The sequence below is a fragment of the Mycteria americana genome, chromosome 6 (genome assembly GCF_035582795.1).
Source record: "Mycteria americana isolate JAX WOST 10 ecotype Jacksonville Zoo and Gardens chromosome 6, USCA_MyAme_1.0, whole genome shotgun sequence".
Lineage (NCBI taxonomy): Eukaryota > Metazoa > Chordata > Aves > Ciconiiformes > Ciconiidae > Mycteria > Mycteria americana.
This window is the reverse complement of record NC_134370.1, coordinates 66205229-66223407: the sequence shown is the minus strand read 5'-3', so window position 1 is coordinate 66223407 and position 18179 is coordinate 66205229. Positions and strand designations below refer to the sequence as shown.

General features: G+C 38.8%; 1 protein-coding gene across 1 annotated transcript in view; it reads left to right on the top strand.

The window, feature by feature from the left end:
- Positions 1 to 17616, top strand: part of LOC142411796 (uncharacterized) — a 41025-nt gene extending 23409 nt beyond the window's left edge. Inside the window, 7 exon segments of the mRNA XM_075506286.1 lie at positions 866 to 951; positions 2545 to 2719; positions 10309 to 10491; positions 12926 to 13054; positions 16168 to 16229; positions 17268 to 17313; positions 17316 to 17616. Of these exon segments, the coding sequence (XP_075362401.1) occupies positions 866 to 951; positions 2545 to 2719; positions 10309 to 10491; positions 12926 to 13054; positions 16168 to 16229; positions 17268 to 17313; positions 17316 to 17470 (836 nt within the window). The 3' untranslated portion in view covers positions 17471 to 17616.
- The last annotated feature ends 563 nt before the right edge of the window (positions 17617 to 18179 follow it).

Here is an 18179-nt window from a genome sequence, read left to right as displayed (position 1 = left end):
TTTCTTTCTGAACACGGCTTGGGAGCAATTTCAGTGTCACTGTTTCTGCTTCAGTCTTTCTCTTGTAAAACGGCAGGCAATGAATTCTGTAGATGAACATGTAGGAGTAGGGTTTAAATACTTGTTTCTGGATATGTGAAAAATTCAGGAAGGATGTGAAGAAGTGGGGTGCAAGTTTTGCATAGCACCTACACAAGGACCTGACTTAAGTGTAGGTTGGTCATACACTTTTGCTTCAGGGCAAAGTGTATCTTACTTACGTGTGCATATGTCTGTCCTTTGTTGATAGAAACCTCTCTGTACGCATTTGAACTTCCATGAATATCTGTCCATGCAGAGATATAGGAGTCTGTACTCTAAAGGTACAGATATATAGAAATTCAATCACATAGGCAGCTGAAAAGCTCTTTGATAAAGCGGACATGGAAACTTTTGTGTTTGACTTGCGTGGGTGCAAATACGGGCATGTATACATGTGGGCAGGGGAAAGTCTGAAAGAAACTTCAAAAATGTAACCTTTAGCTAGGTAGCACTCTTTGTCCCAAATGCCACTCAAGCTTACTATGCTACTGAACAGATATTATGCAGGAAGTGCTTTATTCATGTGGCGCACAGATTGTCACACCAAAGTCACATCAATTCCTGAGAAAAATTACTTTCACTTGATGCCTCGTGTGGTACTGAAAATTGGATACCAAGGGACATGGAGGTGAAATTGAAATACAATCGTTCTGCTGTCTCACAGGAGATCAAACTGGAGTCACCTGAAGGGAAAAGTAGATCTGAGGCTGCTTGTGGAAAGGTTCAGAACCAACTTTGTATTTATTTGCAGATAATGTGTTCCCCTGTCTTTTTCTTTTTGTAGTTTTGGCAGTTTATTTGAACCAGTGTTGGTGGCCTGTTGAAGATGTAGTAAAGACGGCTGATCCTTCTAGAGATGGGCTAATTTCGGTAAGGATGCTATTTTAAAGTTGCCTTTACCCTGGAACTTTCCAGCTAGAACAATCACGTGTAATTGTCTCTGGTCTCCTATAGCTCATGCTTTATAACCTGTGGGATCTGGGCTATGTGGCTCACCAAGTACTTCGCATGTCTCCCATTGCACAGTGACATGCACCTTAACCCTCTCTAAACAATTTCGTGCATGCAGTTTATTATTCATCTGTAGGATTTATTAGTTTTTGTTTCTAGTTTACCCTCACTGCCTACTAAAGAAATAATCAGATAAACCAAATTACTACATTAGCAGTAACTCTTCACATAACAGTATTGCTTGACTGACTGGTGGGAGGTGTTACTAACCTTTGGAACAATGTCTTATCTAGCTAGTTATGATTTTTTTTTTGCCTTGAATAATGTTTATATTGTGTTCATTTTATGAAACAGTTGTTATTTAGTAGTTTCTATATCCGTAAGGTTTTTTCCAAATAAATTATCTTAGTAGGATACAAGTACTTTTTCATAATTTGAGAGATTTGGGTAGCCTGTAGTCTGTTTTCAACTAAGAAGTCAGATGCCTACTGCATGTGAGCTTTGTGTTGCCATGAGACTATTAAGTTAGTTCTGTTTCCTACCCAACACTCTGTGTCCAGCTTTGGTCCTTAATGATTCCATTCCTTTATCATCTTTCCCTAATATCTGCCATACATAGAGTTTAATTATTCACTGAATTAAGTAGGCTTTTTGTGGGTAACGGAACTGGAGGGATTTCGAGATACAAATCCTTGCAAGATAGAGCAGAAACACAGGCTTTCAGGCTTTCAAGCATCTGCTATACCAACAGAGAATGAAAAACTATCTGAAAATAGAAAACTTGCCCCTTCTAGCTCATTGCTAAGACGTAAGTTTTCATTATTTGTGGAAACTCTCATTTTCTTTTTCAGCATTCATATAAAGCTTGTTGGCACCACTTTTTACCTTGATGACCAATACGATCTTGTTCCTTTGTATGCCTCCATCTCCCTGTCCTGTTGGCTGTCTAGTAGGAAGCACGGCATAAAAACTTGTTGTTCGTGTTACACCTAGATTATAAGCAGTTTGGGAAATGCTGTATTTATTCTCTGTTTTGTATAATGTCTGCCTCAGGTTTTGGTGCACTAAAGTTCTCTGACGCTGTGGCAAGACAGGTAATAGGGGAGAGGTGACCAGGATAACACAGTGAATCCTGTCTTTATTTCACTTTTGGGTAGGACTAGATTGCCTTGATCCTGCTTCCAAATCTGTGACTAGTTCGCTGTGACTACAATCAAGATACTTCTTTTCCTGCTGCTTTAGAATTCCTCTCTGTGACAAAAAGAGATATGTCAAGCTTTATAAATTGTTACTAAATTATTCTATGCCCTCTGGATAGGGGGTGGAACACAGGGAAAAACTGTTTTTGTTATTCTGTCTGAACCAATTCATGAGGTATTTTCCCCAAATCAAGTGTACATGTTTCTTGACCTCCTCCTTCCCAGCCCCTTTTAATTTTTAAGCCTTTTATGAAACACAAAATACTATTCTCTGCTTCATTTTTCTTTGGTCTGTTTTTGTTTGTTCTCTAAGGTCCAGACATTTGGAGAAAGGATTGTCCTCTTTGTTCTGAACTACATTATTTTTGGAATGCTGGAAGGGAGTTCAGCTAATGATGCATTCTTTCTACCTCACTCTGCCACTGAGTGTGCCAAGATACTCTGGAGAAATGGCGAGGCTGTTGCCTTTTACTCGGTCAAGATGAAAGGTAAGGTCATTTTAGAGACACGTTTCCATTGGTTCCTAATAGCTAGAAAAGTAATCCTTTTGTTTATCTTTCAGTACAAATAATCCTGGCTCTCATTTACATTTTTATATCAAATCTCTCTCAGAATGAATCTGGGGAACAAACCTTCCCAGAATTTGGAAGCCATCCATATTACTTTCATTTAAACACGATGGCTCCAAACTCTATTCTCAGTTACACTGAGTGATCTGAGGTACTGCCTTACTCCAATAAAATATGCTTTAATGCAGCCAAGTAGAAGGTCGTACATCTAGGAAAAAAGAATGCAGGGCCTACCCACAGAACGGAGGACTGCATCCTGGAAAGAATGATATCTGAAAAAAGGAGTACAGTTCACAGTGGAAAACCAGTGTATCAGGAATGGCTGGTGGCGAGAAGTGGCAATATCCTTGGATGCATAAGGAGCACTTGCTGGGTTGTGTAAAGGAAGGTGTATGCACTAGATCAGTCCTGAAATGCTTAGTCCAGTTGTGGTACTCCCAGTTTAAAGGATGATAATTGATTGATTTCATCATTAATTGATTAACTAGCATAGAAAAGAAACAATGCATTTGATTCTTTAGGGATACTTGCACCAGTATAAGCTTTAGTGAAGGTCTTTAATTAAATAGAGAGTTTGTGTTAATGCAGGTACATTGCTATTAACCAGCCTAGAGTGGAAATGGCTTCATTAAAGTAACTCCAGGTATGCAGTTGAGTACGTACCCCCATGTAGGAGCTGGTTACCAGTCTGTGTTTAAGATTCACGGGTGTCATCTTGATACCAGCAGCTTAAACATAGAGAAGTTGGTATCTTTGGAGGTAAATGTAGTTCAAGTCAGCAAACAGTAGCCATCTGTCCAGAAGGGGAGAATAAGAAACAGCTTGAGAGCTGTACAGATATGGATTGCTTTGGATTCCAGAGGACAGTCTGAAGGTGCCTTCTCTGATAGAGTCTCAAAGGCCAGCAACAATAAGAGATGTTCTGCTCTTCTGCTGCCTTGAGATATGGAAAATCCTTATTCACACTGAGGTGTAGCTTGTACACCACTGTGCTGGTCCAGTGCTACTGTACTATTAATGATGAATCAAGTCTCATCCTATGATTAGGAATCTTGTATATATCTGTGAATATGCTGATGAACTGGTTTGTAACTGGCAAACACTTCAATTGCCATAGTACGTTTTCCTTTAAGTCCATAAATGTTTCTGAGCAAAGCTTTTGGAAAGAAACACTTCTATGGGCTGTAATGATTCATGCTTCAGTAAAATAAATTTGCACAGTAGTCTGTTATGGGTGGAGTATTAGCCAAGTTGAAACTGTTTCTGAGTAAGTTGAGAGTCACAGTTTGGTTTTAAACCAGGTCCACATAAAATACAAATTCTTCAAGTCCAGCTTTGTCAGCATCTGTCTTTTGTTGCCAGTGGCTTTTTTTCTCTGGGCAGCTATATTTGTTAGTTTTTGGCCTGTGTCACAAATTACTGCAGTCTTTTGCCAAAGACTTTTCGGGAAGCTTGAAACTAATTGTTTTTGCCGCTTTTTGCTATTGATGTATGCATTTAGAAAATAATTCCTCTTTCTGAAGTTCTGTGATTTCAATTTCATACCAACCATGCTCTGGGTGATCCTATTTTTTCTACTTTCTAGAGGAGCCATGGAATTATTAGGCCCCAAACAGGCTAAGATAAATATCTTCTCTTAGAAGCTGTATTTCACATGGTTGTTTTAGATTTTTTTTTTAACTTTTCTTTTTTTTATCATAATGTAAGTTCTTTTTCCTTTACTGTCCTGGTCAGAACATTTAGTAGGGGCAGCTTTAAGTACAGGACTTTATATTGTGCTGGACCTCTGTTACAGCTTCTGGTCCTAGGAAGAAATTATTTTCCTCTGTGCCCACCATGTGACTCCGATTCCCTTTATTTCCATGGTCTGCAATTACCTGGCCATTCTTTATAGTTTTATTTTCTTCACTAGGTGATTGAGACTCTCATGCTGATGTTGTATTCAACTGTATTTCTCATTTGTGAATTTTCCATTATCTACAGTATGACAAAAAACATGCTTCAGTGGAGGCAAATAAACCAGAACAGATCTGTGGAGCATGGCTATTTCAAACATAAGACATCTGGGTGAATCATAGAAATGGTGACCAAGGAGGAGAAAGTCTGTTCTATCTTTGCTACGGATTTAGTGTGTCGTTATGCAAACTAAATTTTCAATGGACTTCAGTGATTCCAATTAACTATCTTGGCAATATTGTAAAGTCATTTCCATTTGCCAGTTCCTAGGTGGCATGTACAAAGTGAACTTGGTAATTTTGGTCCAGTTCCACACATCCATCCATCTTATGAACATCCTTAACTGGATGTCTTTTGATAGTCTAGCTAAAGAGGGACAGATGGTCTTGAGCACCCGCCTTGCTCAGAGACACGGTAACTGCAAGTCAAGGTTTTGAGACAATTTGGCAACTACTGACACTGGCTATCCTGCACCTGTTGTGTAGATAAACAGAAGACTCATTCTTCAAGGCTATCACTTTTCATGAGCATTAGACACCTTTATTAAAACAAAATTTATTCATGACTACACAGATCATCACCCTAGCCTCTCTGGTATGTGCCTATTCCTGTCCAATGACAGGCATGCAGCATTTACCGCTGGGTATACTAAAGACTGATGAGACGTACTAAGCCACTAATGAGGCTGATAAGACACTTTGTCACGTGCCAAGATAAATGTCTCCAATTTTATCTATGTCAGCAGCTTCCATATTAGACAGCTGAGGAGTTAGACCTCACTGAATGTAGCTACTTAAAGGTACAACAGGAAATGACAGTTCCCTGTCCCTGTCCATTTCTTTGCAGACAGCAACGTGAAAATGAAATATTTTGCAGAAAGCCTTCATACAGATACTTTGGTTTTGAGATCTGTTTTATATTCTTTTAAGTATTTCTTTCAGATTTGTTTCTTGGCATGCTCTAAATCTGTGTGAAAACCTCAAAAAGAATGTGTTTTGGGTAGTGATGTAGGATTAATGACCATAGTTACTGACACTATTTTTTGTGCAATGAGACCATGTAATTCACTGAAAGTTTTTCTTTTTTATTTACCGAGGACTAGTAATTACTGAAAATGGACTTTTACCACCTTCACATAAATGTCAGGAGAATGTAGAAGATTCATAATGCAAATAAATCAGTAAGGAAGTTGGAGAATGCTGTGAGCCAGGAGTGCCTTAGTCCCTTTAAGAATAAAACAGAACAAACCCCCTTTTTTATGTACAGCTTTTTTCCCCTACTGTTATGTATTACTGTTTCTATAACACGTAGGGGCTGCCCAGTTGTGGACCAAGCTGTCTGCGGTACAAAAAGCAGAGTCAGATTGTCAAAGCTTGTCGCTTCCCAAGCTTGCTGGATGCCTTTTGTCAAACCTTAGTAGTAAAAGCGTGGAGGAAGATGGTGCTCTCTGTGATGTGAGTCAAACCAGCCTTAACAAAATTAGGTCCTCTGAGAAGGCTGTAAAACATGCAGTTGAACCAGGAGTAAATGCATTGTTGGCTTCTCATTCATTCTTTAGAGATGCTCCACAAATCACAGTTTGGGAACACCTGACTGCAAAAACTCTAAGCTGATATAAAGTGGGCAGCAAAGCAACCCTGGCCCAGTCTCTGCTTTGTGCTACCCCAGAGCCTTAGCAATGGTCTTTGGAAGTGGCTACCCAAGCTAAAATCCATTTCACACCTTTCTTCATATAAGCCTTCACAAATTTCTTTTAATATTTTCGTGGCCCAGGTGGTATTCTCTAGAAATAGATCCCTAAAAAGACAATAGGATTTTATTTTTCACTGATTACATACATTTCTTTTAGAAAATAAAATAAATCAGAATTGAAGTTAACCTGACAGACAATTAGCTGCAATCTTGTTGGATAATTGCTTTTCTCTCCCTCTGTTTTCTAGCAATAGTATTTTTAATGTGCATTTCTGAGGCAGACTGAAGGTTCTGGCTGTAATAAAAATTAAATGACTACATACCAGTCAAGACATGAATTAATTTAATTTTATTGAAGCCAGAACCTTTGTTCCCCTTCTCACATACAAACTCACACAATGGGTTGACCTTGGGTTCTATTCAGCAGAAACATTCTCCACCCTTTACACAAGCACTCAGCCTGCTTAAGGCCTGTCCAAACATGTGTGTGCCAAGCCAAGTTGTTCAGCAGGGAAATAGTCAGTATGCACAACCTTGTTTTGTTTGGGTCTGTTGGATGTGGGGACTGGATTGTTTTTTTTTCTGGTTTGTGGCTCTTTGGGAATGCTAATGGCTGTCTGCTTTCCTGCCCTTGTAATATCTGTTTACCATTTTGCTGGCTCAAAAGTTGGTCATTTGGCACTCGTGACCTAACCAAACAGATCAAAGGCTTTCAAAGGGCAGACTGTATGAATACTTCCATCTCTGTTGCCAATGCCCTTATTTTCCCTGTCTCCTCCCTCACCTCAAAACTTAGTCTGTTTGTGTGTTTCAACAATGAAACAAACCTCTGAACCAAATGTGTGAGAGCCTAGTGGTCACCTCTGGGCCACTGTCAGCTTATGGTAACCTCTTTGCTATTGGATGGGAACTAGAGACAAAATGGCCTTTGTTCCAAAGGTTGGTTGGTTTATTTTATTTCAAATGACTGTGGGCTATGACTCTTCTAATATGTTTCCTAGGGACAAGGTGAAGAATGGCTTCATGGTTTCTTTATTTACGTGCCTTTAGACATTACAAGTTTTTATCGTCTTCTCAACACAAAATTAGGAGCACAGACATAAATCACTCAGCTCCTAGGATTGCTGCACAGCAGTCTCATCAGGATTTATAGGAGACAGACTATATGAGATAATAATAAATGTATAAGGACACTTGCAACATGCAGGAATTCTTAAAGCTATTGACTTCATGAGGAAAAGTTTGTCCCTTTCTTAGAATGTATGGTACAACACTGCTGGAATCCAACATCTCTGTTGGGCTGGCAGCTAACAATGGGACTGGGGATATACTCAATTTTTTGGTTCATGAATAAAGTGTAACTACCCATCATGTGTTACAAATATTGAAAGGTTATAAACACCATCACAAACCATCCTTTTCCAACAATGTGCTTGAACATGTGTTTGAAGTTAAGCATGTACTTTGATTAAGCAGGGGTGGGCCAAGCCTGGATGTGAATGGATTGGTTGTGTAGCTACATACTCTTGTTGTATGGCTAAGTATGTGTGATGTGGATTCTTGCTAAATGGAGAGCTACAGCCTTGACAACCCAGGATCTAGAATTATAGTCATGTATGCTTTGCTGAATTGGCATCCAAGAAAAGAAAGTAATCAAAGATAGGCCTGGCGACTATCAGCAAAAGGTACTAGACACTAATTCAAGCAACAGAAGTAGACCTCAGTTTAAGATAGCTATGAGGATGTGATAAGGAAAAAATGGATCTATTAAGTAAAAGTCTTATACTGGAATTTAGGAACAGCCATTCAATAGGAGATCTGTGAAACTGTGAAATAGGTGTTAGTGAAGTGATGAAAGTTTCATGTCTCAAGACACTGAAAACTAGACTGAGTGGTACACTAGAAAGAAAACGGAGGTCTTGATGACATTTAAGCAACAAGTAAGAAAATGTAATCTTTTTCTGTTATAAAGGCCTGGGTATCCATTTCTATTTAAACTGCCATGTACCCAGATAGAAGCAGCATAAAATCTTTATAAATATTTTGTAAAAAGGAAAATAAATCAGTGAGATGTTTCTGTGGTGACCTTATCCTATGAGTAGGTAGTTGGTGAACTGATGTTGGTCATTCATTTCAGGGTTGAATGCTTATGCTGTCGAGTAGTTTGAGATTCTGTTTTTATGATACTCTGCACTGAATGGAAGTTGTACAGTGAACTGCTAATGTACCTCCTGCAATAGGACCCTAAGTTGTTTAGGGTGAACATTAAAATTTTGGACTCTGAATGTCTGTTCTTAATCAACTTTCTCTTAACTCCAGTTTGAGTTCACGATACATGATTGCAAAATAAATCCCTTGGTTCTAATTTTTTTTGACGGTTTTCACTGAGAACTGAGTTTTAATAGTTTGGAGGCTTATACTTGAGTCTGTATTTTGTCCACATGTAGAGCATTATGTCATGTCCGCATGATTTCAAGTGGCTGACTTAATGTGTTTATTAGCAAGGACTGTCCTTGAGTGAAAACCCTAGTTTAACACTGATAGTAGTAGTTCAAGCAATGGACTAGAAGCACGTACATGCGTGATAAATCACCACTCAGTAGAAACTGAGTGACTACAAAGGAGCACTTACAGTACTTTCTTAAAATGCACCACTCGGTTGTTTATGGCTTTATACCCAAATGCCTTAATTAATGTCTATACATATCTTCCTACAGAGGTGTGACTTTTGTGTCCTGCAGTGTAAGGTTGAATGTAAGCTGCTGCCGCGAGTTTAGCTATCGCTTGGATTCTGCTTGGTGCTTTCACAGACATGGTTCTTCCTCTTTGGGAAGTGATCTGCCTCCCTGTTACGTGCTGGGCTGTTGGGGCTGCTCAGCTTCTGCTCTGTTTTCTGAAGGAGGCGAGTGATGGACTTCCCTTCCTCTGGCCTGGAGTCACTGCGAGCGTGAACAGTTAGGGGGCTGTTTCCAGTTTCAGGTGGAGCAACCCCAACACTTACTTTTTGTGTGGTTCTCTTACCAACAGAGGTTTGAAGATGACTCCTTGGTATGTGTTGACAGATAACAGCAACTGAAAAAGAGAAGTATTCTTTTGTACAGTTGGCTATGGAATTTATTGAACTAGGAGATCAAAGACTGAATATACGGTAAAAGGGTTGTATAACTTTCTGACCAGTAAAAGTCAGAAAGGAGCTGTAAATTATGGGGCCAGTCAAGTTTCATACTTCAGAGTATTATCATATCATTTGGGGAGGCACAACACCAATGTATGCAGAGGCCAAGAGAGCCTCTCTTCTCTCCCTGCAGTCGTATGAAATTGTTAGCTTAAACAGTGTTGGGAGTTTTCTCTGGAATCCTTCTCCACTGTCCAGCTGCATCAGGCAGTCTAGACCTTCAGAGCATTTAGATCATACTGCATTGTGTGGTTCAGTGTATTTTATAAAAAGAGTTTGTGGGATGCTTTACCAGAATAGCCAAAAGCTAAAGGAATATACCAAGATTATATTCAGAATATTTATGCCTCTTTGGCTATAGCCCGGTTATATCTTTTCAGAGAACTTTCCTATGTACGTTGCCTGTGTACCTAGATGGTCTGATTATGAAGAATCAGAGTCTGGAAAATCTTATGGTGAGACTTGTCAACCACATGTTAAGCAGGTCCTCTCAGTTTGATGGCATAAATCTTCCCCCTGGAAAGTGTTTTACTGTCTATGCAAATGCACTTCAGTTGGGGTCATCCTCGTAGCCTGTGGAAAGGTATCAGGGTAGTATTTGTGGCTAGAATCACACAGCGGTTAGTTAGTGCAGCAATACCAATTTTGTTTTCAAACTCACGTATTTTTTACTGTCTGCTTTCAGGGAGCCTATGTGATAGTACAACCAGTCAATGTTACTTGCTGCCAGTTTTGGATACTATATTCGTCCGGAGAAAGTACAGAAGAGGTGGCCTAGGGATGAAAATGCTGCATGATTTCTGTCTGTCTTTCATGGCTGAGGATGCCTTGGGGATCAGCTGCCCTATTTCTGCTGCGATGTATCAAGGTAAATCGTTTGATGTGGAAGCGTTAGGTAAGGGTCATGTATAATGTATAAATTTCAATATGGTCTTGGTAGGATTTTCTTAACTGTATAAGAGTTCAGTGCACTTGTCTGAACTGAACTGTTGTTAGCATGCAACTGGTTACTTTTCTTGAAACATCTGCAATTTCCTGTAGAAAGGTAGGCCAATATTTATGTAAGACAATGAGAAGCACAAAACTCATACTGCCTGTTTGACATTTTGCATTCTTATCTCGCTCTCTCTTAGAAATAGAACTGTGTCATTGCCCTAGACAGTGACTTACCCATTTTATTTGACACCAGAGGGAAAAGAATCATAAGATGTTGTCAAGCCTACACTATGTACATAATGCTCTTGTAGGTACTGCATTTGTAAGAAATTAGATTTAATAAGCCATATACCCGGGCTCTGCTCATTCATCCAGTCACATCAGTACTTGTTTCATATTGAGTGTCTTTGAACATTTGGCACTTTTAAAAGATCATTAAGTAGTTATATATCTTCTCTGTGTTCAGGTTGAAGTTCTGGTTTTGCTAGTAAAATTTACAGAAAATATCTGTGCTAGCATTATTTGTAAAACTGTTTTCTTTAGAATAGCAATTTTTCTTAAAGTTTCTCTCTGTATGGTATAGTCTTTACTGTCATTTTGGAGGGGGATATTTCTATTGACTTATGACTTTACAGCCATTTCTTAATAAGTGTCAACAAAATTTTGACTGTATCTGCTCTTTCTCTTGGTCAGTATGTGTCATTGAATGTATACAAATGTACCCCAATGTATAGAAATATACCCCAGGAATTTCTAAGGTACTGCTACTTCTAAATTCAGGAAGAAATAATATTGACAATATTCTTTCTCTTATCCCAGTAATATCAATTTTTCCTATGGCTTAGACATAAACATCAATGGTTTACACACTATGGATCAGAAAGCTGCATTGTTTTGTGTTAGTGCTAGTGATGTATTGCAAGACTATGCTTTCATCTCAGTTAAGATTAGAGCTAATAATGAATAAATTTGACTGGTATCATGTTCTAATTAGGTTCTCTAGGTCCTACTTTTATAAAAATACTAATGTTATAAGTTAAATTTTGAGTATATTGAAGCCACTGCCTTTTTTAGATTTCATTGGAACCACAATCTCGTACTTTGACAAAAGAATGCAACCTTTTACTGTAAATCGCTGTACTAAATGTGCACAGTTTTCACTAGCATGGTATTTAATGTGCTATAGAGGCCTAAAAGGAAGTAAAAAGCCATTTATCATATATCTCTATTTTGGTATGTATGTTACTTTCAGTAGCTTTTATTGAAATAATTAATTTACTTTGGATATCCTTGGGTAAAATTAATGACAGCGATTTGCTCATTACTGTGAGGCAAATGTTTACATACCAGAATTAGGGTTTTTGTTTCAACATACCAATGTTAAACTCAACCAAATGTTGAAGATAAATGACCCATCTAGATTCATTCTGTAGTATGATGAACCAGAATGCCCAGAGGAGAGCATGAAAATACTTTTGTTGTTTACAGGTTGCTGTCTTAGTACAGTTGATGGAACTTACAGAACAGTGGTTAAGGAAAGTTTAAAAATCCTCATTAAATTTTTTTAACTGTTTGTCCTACAACATATGCCTCCTCTCGGCTCTGCAGACATCCTAAGGAAACCTCTAAATAAGACAGATTTCAGTTCGGTAACATAAGCAAACCTAAATTTGATTGTTTATCCAAATTATATTAATGTTCAGTGTGTACTGACAGTGATAGGAGTCTGTGGGAATATGGTTTCTCAAGGTGATTGTATATCTGACACAGGTACTCCTGTTATTCCTCTGTTAGTTCTTCCTATTTCCTGTTTTCCACACCCAAAGAAGTAAATGAACCCTAGCAATGGAGTATAGGCTAGCAGTAGTAAAATGGAGGATGGTATTGGCCGAAGAACAAACTGATACAAAGCTTTTGTTTATAAATAGAAATTTGAGTAGTATCCTTAACGGTTAAAGCTGAAAGATACTGAAGCACCTTTCATTTCAGAGTAGTGAGGGTGAAAAAACCTGCACTGCTGTTAGTCTAAAACCTACTAAGTGCCTGGAGATAGTTCTGTGATGCAGTGCCAGAAGAAGGTGGCTCAGTAAGTCATTTCAAGTCCTGTATTTCTGCACTCACAAGGAAGTAATCTAGACTGAAGCAGATGGACAGGTTTCACTTGTGCGTGTTTAGGTCATTCCACATAGACTTTTCCTAAAAGCCCCAGCTAAAAGAAAAAAAAGGAAGATGAGAAGAGAGAAGAAAAGATTTTGAAAGGAACTAGTGAAAGTAGGTCTGAGAGAATTTCCGGGATAGAATACAATCCCTCTTCCACTGTACTTTTCACTCATTCATGCTTTTACCCCTTGGTTTCTTCTATTCAGTTTGCCAGAAATTCTTGCAGACTTATCCTGAGGAGCAGAAGCGACTGTGGGAGGTGGAAGCACCAGGAGACTGGAGCCAGCGAGTGAATATCTGGTTAAAAATTCAGATGGAGTCATCCCCTGCAGGAAGTGAGTTAAAATAAACAGTGTGAACTTGGCCATGCTAGTTATATAAAGATAAGAAATAAAATCAAGGGTTAGGTAGTGATAATAGGTAGGTGGTTTCTCTGTTGTTTGCACATGGAGAAACTACTGAGTGTGCAGTCCAGTTCACTGGTCTTTTCCCAGTAAAGAGGACAATTCTTAGAAATTATGAGGTAATGAAATTGAACTACAGAGCATCTGAGAGATACTGAACAAAGCACAGTCTTGGCATAAAGTGGCTGTAACTCCCATTGCAGTGCACTTACAGAAGGGTAGAAGTTAGCCCAAAAAATTCCTGTTGCACAACACGTCTGGGTTATAGAGAGGGGTTTGTTTCTCTGAAATTATTACAAAGAAGAAATTTGTATGGTCAATGAGCAATGTGTTTTATTACCTTCAATTTGCTGCCAATACCATTCTTGGATGGAAACACAAACATTTTCATTATGGCTTTTGGAAGATTCAGAGTACTCTCCTACAGGGTAAATCCTTCTTGCTGGGAGCATTTTCTGCCTACTTCACAAAAGATAGCGACAGAGTAGGAAAACCTTTTGACAGTTCATATGGGGATCTTGTTGATGTAATCTGTTCAGCTGGCTTGGGGATTCAGACAGGCCCCTCTGCTGCATGCACACAAGCTGTGATAAGCATTAGGTTCCTAAAGAAGGGCACACATTGTCTCTTTCTGGAAGTGCAGCGAGGAGTGCTGCAGAGCGACTTGCTGCCATGCCTTCCCACATCTGTCCTGCTTTGTACTGGCTTGGGGACCTTCAGTTGGCACATTACATTTCTTCTTGTCTGCAGCACCCCACAGGAGAGTTAAGTCAGAATTTAGCCCTAGGCTGGGTTCCTCTGAAGCCATTATATTTATGTTCCTCGTGCTTTAAATAAAAAAAAACTGGTATTGCTCTTTCCTTTAATCTGTCTTGCTCAGTTCAGTTTATTAATGGCAATTGAAGAGGACTATGATCAGATCAGCAAACAGAAAGCGGATCCTGGAGGAAAGTATACTTTCTTCTTTCTTTCTTCTTTTTGCCATCTTCTACAAAAACAAACAAACAAACAAAGAGGAATGACCCAAAACATGGGTAAATATAATTCCACTAGAGTGACTGTCAGTAAAAAATACATGTGAGGCCTGGGAACTGCCTTGGCCAGTTCTGCACGTAAATGAGATTTCTCATATCTACAAAAAGAAGAAGGAGGGCAGGTATAAACCAGAAATGGGGGGAGGGTTTATATATATTCATATGGATTGTGAATTGCAATGTGATCTTTATAGTGGAAGGGAGCAGAAGCAAGTGAATTTGGCACTAAAATATGTAATAAAAATCTGCTTTTAAAATTATATTCTCCACTCTGGTGCACAGCTGACTGGGCATCACTTTCCTTTACACTGAATGTACTGAACAGGCTTTATTTCATCCATCTTCAGTGGAAAATCAACCCACTATAAAAACAGTATTTAAAACAGTGTGTAATACATTTATTATATCTGTTTTACATATGGCATCTACTTGTGTGCTTCTTGTGCTTGCATTATCCCAGTACTGTGCATATTATGCACCCAGGGAAATACCAAGGGTAGAGTACAGGGCAGATAATGCCTGCTAAAACTAGGGGAGAGTTTCCCTGGTTTTGCTATGTCCTAAAGGCGGTGTTACTTCTATATAGCCCTGTTTGATAGCTGGTGAGGAAATAGCAAGAGAATTTTTCAGGGCTTTGTATTATCTGTTAGTAGTAGATAAAGCAGAAACATTTTCTGAGTGCAGGAATCCTTTATCATCTGACCTAGCGTGCTGCTTGCCATAAGTGTAAAGAGAAGCTTGTGTTTCCAGAGTTGTGGTATAGGGACACAGAGAAGAAAATGATGTGGCATAGAATGGAAACCACGGGTACGCTTACCTGTTCCATACGCGCACAGTCATTTAGATCTTTAGGGGGTCACTTGGGAACAAAGTGCTTCATTCCTACTTTCTCTGTTATGTAGAAAGCAAAACACAGTATAATTCAGTATTGTCAGCTCCAATCTGGATCTATGGCAACAACCACGAAAATAGACAAGTCTTATTCTGCTCTGATTTCTTAGGTCCCTGTTGACATTTGCAATGCTGTGTTTTGGAACAAAATTATCGAGAAGAAAAATTAAAAATTCTGCTCATACTACTTTTTTTTTCCCCAGTACTCAGGATTGAATACTATTAATGTTGTTGTAAGAATTCTGCAATCATAAATATTCCAAAAAAGGTTTCGATAAGCCTGAAGTTGGAATTTTAAATTTGGCAAGGTTATGTGGCTGCATCTAGTGGCAGTACAGATAAACTGCAGCACTCAGTTTACTGCAACTGGTACTTCAATTTGGATGTGCACAGATACATAGATGTATATATACACATATACTTCTGTCTGTATACATGTATCTATAAAAATAAAGCTCTTCAGCATGTTGTCACACATAGCTGCAATCGTTCATTCTGAATTAATTCTTATTGTTTGAAAAATGGGGAGATTTATTTACAGCAAATAGTCTCAGTAACAGGAACATAGTGACATTTCTCTTCTGAGGCTGATCGGAAGCACAGAAGTCATTTAATGTGATTTGCTCCCAGTTGCTAAATCTAGCAGGCAGTGAATTGAGCTGTTTTGAAGTAGTTCAGTAATGTACATAAAGGATGTAAATGTAAAGCTAATGCAAAAAATAAGCAGACTGAGCAAGAATTAAAATCAATTTCAAATGATTGCTTATAATCCTTTATCTGAATTGATGAAAGTATCTGCATTTTCTGAAAGGGAGGAAGGGATATGGGTTTTCTTGGTGTAAGAAGTGAATGGATTGTCTATTTAGCAGAACCTTCAAGCTAAGAAAGACCCAGAGACATTTTCTTTCTAGTAGAGTTGTTCACCTTAATCTTCTGTGGTAGTGTCATTGGGGACCCTGGTTTGGGTTATTAACAAAAGCAAGGCAAAAGGGGTTGAAGGTAGCATTCAGGTGGCTTTTTCTGGTGTGTTTTTAAAATGAAAATTGCCATGGAAGCCTGCTAACGTTTTTTCCTTTTCAATCTCCTTCTGGGGCAAAACTGTTTGCCCCGTTTCTCCAGAGGCTAAAGCGGGCTTTCAAACCACCAAACCCAGGCAATCAGATGTGGACCAGATGAGTAAGGTACAGTGACTCATTTGCTATTTTATGACTTTCTTTTTCATTGGTGGCCTTTTCCCTTTTTAGTGAAGTAGTGAGGTTTGAATATGAGACATCATCACAGACAGCTATAGGTGTTTTTTACTACTGACCCATGGGTTTATGTAGGTAATCATAGCTATATAATATATATACATACACATATAGTTGATTCATATAGCTAATTTATATAGCTATAGTAGTTTGAGAGGCTAAAGAGTACAGAATAAGAATAGTTCTCGCTAAATGTTTTTGTTTGATCCTTACTGAGATAAGGGAACTGTAACCAAGCTGGCATACAGCGAATTCCAAGGTTTGCGTATGCAATGGCTTTCTGAACTGAACTGTGATTTTTCCTGTGCATATGAAGGGGCTTGAGTGTGATACCTTTAGAATGAGTAAGCCAAGCTCTTTACAGTCCTAATTATTTTATCCCACTACTAAGCTGCAGATCTCACCTAAAAGCCAAGCAAAAAGCTTAGCTTTTTGCAGGATGGAGGCCTAAAAAAGGCTGAGAGGTTTCAGTGAAGCCTAAACCTAGTTAGGGGTACACGTATCTGAGAAAACAAATCACAGTAATGAAGCTTTTTCAAGTAATAAAGAAAAAGGAGAGACGAGTGGAAGCAAAACAAAGAGCTGTAGGGGTTGTTTCCCCAGTACATTTTGGTTGCCGCACAATTAAATCAGTTTGTTTTCTTCAGGCACGGGTCTCCTGGGGGAGCTATGACAGCACTGGCCCCTGTGGTGCACGCTCTTGCGTTATGTGCTGTGGTCATGGCTTCAGAGCCCACCCAGCCAGATCAAGGCTCCGTGTACTCCCAGTTTTCTTTATGCTGACACTTCTGGGAACTCAGGCAGAGCAGCAGGAGTGAAGCTGTTCTACACAAACAATGCAGCTAAGTTTCTTGCCTTGCATATTTATGGTGGCCTTGGTTGACAGAGACATTTTATATTAGGATTAAGTCACTGTTTATGTTGTTTGTGTATAATTTGGTGTTCCCTCTGTCTTGGTTCTAATTTCAGGGTGTTAAATACATTCCTGGTGTTGGTAAAGTGGCTGGAGATGCCACAGAAAAAAAGATGACACAGCAGCACAGGGTCCTGGACAAGAGGACTTAGAACAAGGTGCAGGCAATACTCAGCAATGCAAAGGATTCAGAAAAAGAGCAGGCCCTGGGGGCTTAGTTGGAGACAAGGCCACCAAACAATTCAGAATTATACCATAACTGCACTTTCAAAAATCATCAAAATCTCAGTATGGTCTTAAAAATTGTAACTGACTGTTCATAATTTGTAATGCTGGAGAGATTTCTTCAGGTAAGATACAATTTTTTTGCAAGACACATGTTCTCCATCTTGTGTTTTGTTTTAAATAAAGCTTTTGATTGCTAATTGTCCTTTTCTTTTTCTTCTCACCAAGTAATTGAGTAGTAGTTGAGCCTAGTTATTTCTCTGCTCTGAAAATATTTTATTGGATTGCATGTGATGTCCAAAAGGAAATAATTGGATGGCTTGTAGATACTGATGTAAGAAGATATTTCTATGGAAACCACATCCTGCATTTTGGAAGAGAGATACCGCAACACACATTGGTATCAGAATGACAGCTGTAACCTTCCCTTCAAAGAGAACAATTGATCTTGAATTGCTTTCATTTGAGCTTTTCTAGCAGAAAAATCTGTCTTAAACCCTGTAGTGGACAGGATGGCATACAAACTCCATTAATGCAGAAAAAGTTTGGTACAGAGAAGAGTGAGCAAGCTACGGGCCTTAAACTGCCTTTAAATTCAGGCACTGTGATCATGCTATGTGTAAGTTCAGGGTGTAGAACTTTGTGTAGATTACATATTGCATGTTTTATTTCCTGTAGGCTCTTTCCTAATGTTTTGCATTTAACTAACTTGGAAGTATAACATTTTTCACTAGATTACTCAT